We start from the raw sequence: 7845 nt of genomic DNA on the forward strand, positions 1-7845 counted from the left end.
GGATCCCTCAGTTCCCGTCGATAAACTGGGCGTGACAAAAGCATACCTATTTTCCTGTTTTCAATCACTTCATCACTGCTCACACTACGACTGGTTGGTTGGGTGCGGTTTGAGAAGGGTTCCTTCTTCATCACAAAATTATTACTTGAAAGCATGTGATTTACTTGCATTAATGCGATTTGGAAGAATGGTGAATCTCGAATTTCTATAGTGCACGAAGAAACGTTGCGTTGGTCTCATAAGCCACGCGTTGTATATATGTGCCACAGCCAGGAAGTGGTGTAGTGAAAATCGGTGGTGAAATTTGACGACACAGAAACGGAAAATGCAGTCTTCTGAAGCAAATTAATTTTAACATCCAAAGTGCTGCGATTCCATTGAATTTCACAACTAGTATACCAGTACTGGAACATTTCTCATGAATTCCAGATTCCCGGGAATTATATGAATTCAAGTCTAAAAGTGAATAAGTTTCTGAGTCCAATACTGTCAAAATCTGTTCAAAAATATCATAAGTATGAGGCTTTTAGCCTAATAACGAGTAAAAATCCAAATTCAAGATTCCACTAAATATCATCCTGAAAACTCAGAACTGGAAATAGACACTTTTGGAGGTATTCTTCCAAGCATCAGTTTTCCGCACGATCAAATTGCCTGCCAAAGTAGATATTTTTTGGCAAACTAAGGCATCTTCTGCTTTCTAACTACCTCAAGGACGTCGAAATTGTGACAAACAGCGAATAAAAGGAAACCATGAAGTAACCGGAAAACTGGTTTTATATAAGTCTCATCATTCATGATGAGACAGTGCGGTTTCGTGAACAGCTGAGTGTAGAGCTTTTCGCGCAAGTGATTTCCGCACAGCATTCTGATGTTTGTTTATGCAGCTGATATTCTACGATTGCACAATGCAATATAAATTCTTCAAAAGGGCTAAAGAGACTTTTGTAAACAAACTTGTTTCGCTCATTATTCCGTTGTCGAGCGGAATTTGATGAAAAATATACATGTTATAGGGTAACTGCTCCCTAATTCATCTTAGCACCTCTATTCATCTCACCCATTTGAACACATTAGTTAGAGCAGTATCTGCTATCTCTATTCAACGCATTAGCTCAAGTGGTAGGATGAATAAGGGTACGTTGTGCTCGACTTTTCGCTTCGCTCAAACGCGAGTATTTTACATTTCCCAGGAAAATTTTTTAAACTGTGCTGCTTCTTAGGAACGAAGCAAAGATGATGATACCTATTTAAGCGCAATCCACTAACTCTAAGTCGAGTTACCATCGAAATAGTGTGATATCCTGACTAATGAGATGAATAAGGGCTCGTCTACCCTAGAAAAACTCATAGTAAGAGAACTACGGAGAGAAAAACAGCATTTTTGGCAACGTATGCCCCGGCATTGTATGGCAACACGTCCAATGTTATAAGGATAGGCCAAAGAGAATAGGGAAAGAGACGAATAGTGTGAAGCCAAAAATACCTTATTGAGCAGACCAATCGTGCAATGTAAATAAACATTACTCATGCCTGAATTTTCGTCGGAATTTAGCTCAATCGTGATTGTAAGGTGCATTCTAGAGTATATGTATGAGTAAAAATAAGCTTTAGAATTATTTCATCTCTTTGTTTCGAAATGCACATCGTTTGATAAACAAATCCATCGATCGACATACGGTTTGTTTTCAAAATATAATAGGAGTCATTTAAAGTGCTGCCTGTAGAAGCGGTTGCCAAAATTCTAGTGTTGAAATCATCATAAAGGGAGTGTTGCCGTTTTGACTGATTTTCACTCTTCGTCTCTTTCACTATTCTCTTTGGGATAGGCAATGTTCGATTGGATTCGTTTTTTGACAGCTAAACGCGAATCCAAACGATCCAAAATGGAGTCTCCGCAGTTCTCTTTCTAGAGTTTTTCTAGTCTACCCTAACATATATCTTTACGCTACGTTGAAACAATTTCAAATCATGTTTTCTGCTTTGAAATTGTAGCAAATTAATGAGGTTTTCGATTGATTGACACCGGTGTAGTGGAGTGCACTAAAACTGCACCGTTTTTGCACTTTCTAGCAGAATTGCAGAAAACTGGGTATGTTACATTGACACTTCTGCTAGAAAGTGCAAAACCAGTGCAATCCACTACACCGGTGTCAATCAATCGAAAATCCCATAAGAGAAATCAGCAAAACAAAAAAAGTTTGTTTACAAATCTTATTAATCCTATTAGGCAATCCATGAGACGTTTCTGATCAGCTGATTATTTCTTGTTTACTTATTCTGACGTTACTCCGAGGGGTGCGACGTCCAACAATATCGTTGATTCGATCCAACATCAAACGAATCGGACTAACGAAAGATGTTTGTCGGACGAGTTTTTCTGTTCGTAGGAGTAGACCTGTTGACAGAACCCACCGCTGAATTGTCAAACAAACGTCTAATGGATTGCCTAATTCAAAAGTTAATATTGACCATTGTATGAAATGCCTTAACCTCACAAATTTGACAAGTGCTGGTCCTTACAGTTTGGACTTAACAAATTTAAATTCCATTAACATAAGCTTAGTGCTAATAATCAATTCCCAAGAAATTTTACCGCAGAGCTGCTTACCGATTCAGAGAACTAGTAGAAGTAATTGATAAACAAATAACTAGTTCACTTATAGTATCTTTCATATACATTTCCACACACTAGGGAATAGCACAATTTAATTGTAAGGCGTTCTAGAGTACATCTAAACTTCCAAAAACATAATACCCAATATATTTCAAATGTTTACCAATATATCATTTTGAGAATACGAATAATCTCTAAGCTCAAAATATAATCAACAGGACCACCACCTGTCACATTTAATGCATGACGTCACTGTGCAGTGACCCAGAGATGCCAGGTACTTTTTTCAAATGTCTGCAATAATAATTTTAAAAGTCTGGGAACAACAAAAATGTCAGGAAAGCTAGTGTAATCAAAAGCCTTTACATTCAAAAATCTGTAAATATCTGCAACCAAACTAAAAAATCTGCAAATATCTGCGTCATCGAAGAAATCTGCAGCTTAAATTAAAAGTCTGCGAATTTGCAGACTTGTCTGCAAATCTGGCATCTCTGCAGTGACCAATGGAATAACACAATGTAAACAATACACGTTAAGGTTGGACAGAGAAAGGGTAAAATTCGCAAAAGAAAAAAGAAGTTTTTTTCCACACCGTATGTCAGATCTTCATAAAAATCAATCAGCAGTACTGTAGCAACATTCTACATACGCTGATTAATTTTTATGAAGATCTGACATACGGTGTGGAAAAAAACTGTTTTTTTCGTTTGCGAATTTTACCCTTTCTCTGTCCAACCTTAAAGCAATTACACCGAAAATTTACAGTTACGCTTACATAATGTAAACAATACACGTGGAACAAATTTCACGGAAAACTTACATAGAAAATACCTAATGTAAAAAAAGTTACAGCAATTTGAAAGTGAAAGTGATAAAATTTAATTCCTTACACCCTTTACCTCGAGGTTTGTACGTCTTTTCCTTTCTCCATTTACAATTTCTCAGGTAGCGAGCGAACTGACCTGGCAGAGTTTATAGGCAATCCGATTCTCGTACACATGTTCTTAACCCTTTTCATTGATTTAATTTAAATTATTTACATAATATATAACAATCCACGACTAATTACAAATTAGCACCAACACCAGGGTAGTGCTAGTGCACTGTCAAAAGCGAAAATGCCAAGAAATTCTACTACCCTTTTTCACCACAGGCTTCAAGCAAAAACTTAACGGAATCGACAAATAAAACCTAAGCTGAGGGTCGGCTTGAAATAAACTCAAAATTATACTTTCGATCGACAGTATTTATTTTCGTTTCATTTTTTAACCTTTTCTTAATTTATCCCGATGCAGGATGACAGTAACAGTTGTGCATTTAACTAATATAAAACAAACAAAAAAAACCCTCAAATAATCCATTACTATCGATCGGTTCTTCCGATATCGTCATTTACGTTGACATCTGCAGGACAAAGACAAGTTTCATTGTCGGTTGGTTTCATTGAGCACATTGCTGTGCTATGTTGGTCCCGGCTACGGATACTCACTCTTTCCATCACATGCCACAATCTTCACCTTATCTACTTTGGCAAATTCGTGCACCTCGCGAAACTCGACGTCATTTAGCATGAGCGTCCAAACATTGTCGCAGAATCGGTAAGTATTGAGCTTTGCCGCCTTGAACGTTACGCGGGATTTTACTCGATTCGATAGGGCGGCGTTGATGGATTTGTCGAATTGTACCAACACCCGGACTGCCAGAGCTGGAGTTATTTGTCCATACTGAAAAATAATAATTCTGTAACATATGGAACGATCCTTGCAGTTTTAACCAACCTGAATCAGCTCGTCCAAAGTTTCCTGCAGGGTATTACCAAGCGTTGTGTTCCGATAGAGCTGATAAGACATCGCAAATAAACGATGAATTCACACTTGATTGTAAGATGGCTGAAATATATAATTAATAGCACTTTACTCGGTCTCTAGCGTCAGCCAAGCAATCCAAATATTGATCAATAAATATCACGATGTGTTTCGCAAATGTAGCTAGTGACAGCTGTTTCAAAAAGCAGCAACATAAATCGATGTACAGCAAAGCATAAATCGATGTAGAGCTCGTTCACAGAGATTCTCACAAGGAGTGTCAGTCGTGTCCATACTCGGTCAGGGTTAAATAAACGTACGACGGTAAAAGGTGGGCACATTCAAAGAGAATAGGGAAAGAGACGAATAGTGTGAAGCCAAAAATACCTTATTGAGCAGACCAATCGTGCAATGTAAATAAACATTACTCATGCCTGAGTTGGAGGAGATAAGTATTGTACTTCTATCAAAAAAGAAATTTGAATTTTCGTCGGAATTTAGCTCAATCGTGATTGTAAGGTGCATTCTAGAGTATATGTATGAGTAAAAATAAGCTTTAGAATTATTTCATCTCTTTGTTTCGAAATGCACATCGTTTGATAAACAAATCCATCGATCGACATACGGTTTGTTTTCAAAATATAATAGGAGTCATTTAAAGTGCTGCCTGTAGAAGCGGTTGCCAAAATTCTAGTGTTGAAATCATCATAAAGGGAGTGTTGCCGTTTTGACTGATTTTCACTCTTCGTCTCTTTCACTATTCTCTTTGGGCACATTCTTTTATGTGTGCACACATATTTCACTACTTGCCGGTAGGTAATTTGAATCTGCTGTCCTTATTTCGCTGCTGGGAATGGGGATGAACTCTCGTCGGCTTTGAGGAATATCTCGCACAGAAAACTTGCATTACCTAGCAGTAGGTAATCTTAAATCTGTGCATCCTACTTCCTCCAACGAAAAACGAAAGAGAGATAGTCCAAATTTACCCAAAAATAATGAGATATTCCCCAAAGCCGACTAAACTTCATCCCATTAATTTTAAGTAAAAAAATCATTCCCTCTCCCTTGTTTTCCGGCAGTGAAATAAGGACAGCAAATTAAAATTACCTACTGGTAGGTAATGGATTTTAAGTGTGCATTATTTTTGAATAAAATTGGGTTCTCTCTCTTTCGTTTTTCGTTGGAGGAAGAGGGATGCACAGATTTCAAATTACCTGCTGTTAGGTAATGAATGTTCTCCGTGTGAGTGCGGTTTGTCACCTTCTTCGATAAAACACGGAGATATGAAGAAGAGAAATATAAACAAATGACGTACACACTTAAATTTCATTACCTACCAGTAGGAAATTTAAGCTGCTTTCGCTGCAGGCAAACAAGGAAGAGGGAATTATTTTACTCAAAATTAATGGGATGAAGTTTAGTCGGCTTTGTGGCATATCTCATTATTTTTGGATAAAAATAGATCCATTTCTTTCGTTTTTCGGGTTCCTGTTTTTGTTTTCTTTTAACTTACTTTTGAGTTGTGTGTCGCTTTCGCACTTATTAGTGTTGTCAAAAACAAAACGAGAGATTCGACTCAGTCGAGGTCTTCCGTGGAGGAAGGTACTTTTGAGTTGTTTGGGGTATACTCAAAATTAGATAAATTCAACTTAAATTTGAGTATAAAAAACCTATCAATAAGTTGTAATTTTTGCCGTGGTTAAATGAAAACTATCTTCAACACGTTTTACCAAATTTTACCTTCCTTCACGATACCCCGAGATTGAGTCTAAAGAACTCAATTTTAAGTAGTTTTTCGTTTGCCTTTTTTCGGCCACAATCTACTCAAGTTCTGCGTGGAAGGATCCAAAGATAAAGAAGATCAAACAGTATATATATATATATATATATATATATATATATATATATATATATATATATATATATATATATATATATATATATATATATATATATATATATATATATATATATATATATATATATATATATATATATATATATATATATTACCAGCCATCAAATGGTTTCTTCGCTGGCTACTCTGGAGCCGGAACACACACAATTGAAAAAGTTTCGCGACAACTGGATTTAGTTTTAAAATAATTTCATTCCGACGTCGGAATTCTGCCATTTAAATTCCAACATCGAATTTGCGACGTTTTCAAATTAAGTATTGCGTATAACTCCCTCAATTAACATTTGCCTCAAATCGCTTGTTTTCGAAATATACAAGAAGATAACCATAATAATTTCATTCCGAAATTGAAAATCCGACTTCGAATTTCCGATGTCGGCTTTCCAACATCGGAATTTTGAAACGTTTTCACAAATGTGTGCACATTTTTCAAATTCAGTTTTACGTATAACTCCCTCAATTAACATTTGCCTGACGACGTCTGGACGTCTGTTGAACAGTTATTTGGACAGCATCCAACGTTGGTCCAACGAATGTCCTTCATTGGACCATTTTGAAACCAACCGTTCTTAGAGGCATAGAATGTGTACAGTCGCCAATTACATGAAATTGGTCGGAATTCGAGCGAAATTGGATTCGCGATCTGCAAGCGAGCCTTTCACGTTCAATTTTTTTGTCAATACTGGACAGTATTTACTAAAGTATTGTACGTGTAATAGAAAAAAAAAGTTTAATTGACGATGTAGGGGAACATGGGGAGACATGGGACTAAGTTTTCAGCTAAACCTGCATAAATCTCTAAAAAAGCCTTAAATCCCTCAAAAGTCGTTGTGATATAATGTGCAAAGTTATTGTGCGTGTTCATGATTTTTATGCGGAATTTTCAATTTAATTTTTCAAAAGTTATAAAAGTTTTTCTATGATCATTTTTGAAAAATCAGAGCAAAAAATAATTACAAAAAAAATCAGAGCAAAAAATAATTACATAAAACATGCTGTAATTATTTTTTCCACATTATCGAGATCCTTAGATAGCAGTAAAACTATAGAAGGGGTTTCATTTCATAAATTTCGATTTTTTTTAAATGTATTTCTTTTTAAGGATTAATTGTACTACTTACATCCCATGTTCACATGTCAAGAAATCTGTCATATTACTGCTAACTTAGTTGAATAATACTAAAATATATAGACCGATGTTTGAGGTGAGATTTTTTGTGGTGTGATTAACATTAAAAGTAGATACCAAAGCATAACAAATATCAGGAGTTTTGTATCATTCTTCAGCTTATTGCCACTTGGTCAAGTCTCCCCATAAAATCTTGGCCAAGTCTCCCCAACATTAGGTATTGCGTTCAATGTCGTGCAAATTTTAATAACACTATTCCAATGTTCCAATTTATGTAAAATCATTTTACTGGTCCATAAGGAATAAAATGATATATGAGTACTTTAACAGTAATTGGTAGTCGAGTAGATATCTCCATACAAAGTTTGATAAAAAT

At 35.9% G+C, this 7845-nt stretch overlaps 1 protein-coding gene across 1 annotated transcript; it reads right to left on the reverse strand.

Moving 5' to 3' along the window:
* Positions 1–3848: 3848 nt before the first annotated feature.
* LOC131677484 (transcription initiation factor IIA subunit 2) lies at positions 3849–4635 on the reverse strand. Its single transcript, XM_058957317.1, has 3 exons — positions 4396–4635; positions 4107–4341; positions 3849–4021 (listed from the first exon to the last, which is right to left on the reverse strand). The coding sequence occupies exons 1-3, from the start codon at positions 4465–4467 to the stop codon at positions 3981–3983; spliced, it is 348 nt and encodes a 115-aa protein (XP_058813300.1). The 5' UTR covers positions 4468–4635; the 3' UTR covers positions 3849–3980.
* Positions 4636–7845: the final 3210 nt, after the last annotated feature.

Source organism: Topomyia yanbarensis, chromosome 1, assembly GCF_030247195.1.
Source record: "Topomyia yanbarensis strain Yona2022 chromosome 1, ASM3024719v1, whole genome shotgun sequence".
In the NCBI taxonomy this organism is placed as follows: domain Eukaryota; kingdom Metazoa; phylum Arthropoda; class Insecta; order Diptera; family Culicidae; genus Topomyia; species Topomyia yanbarensis.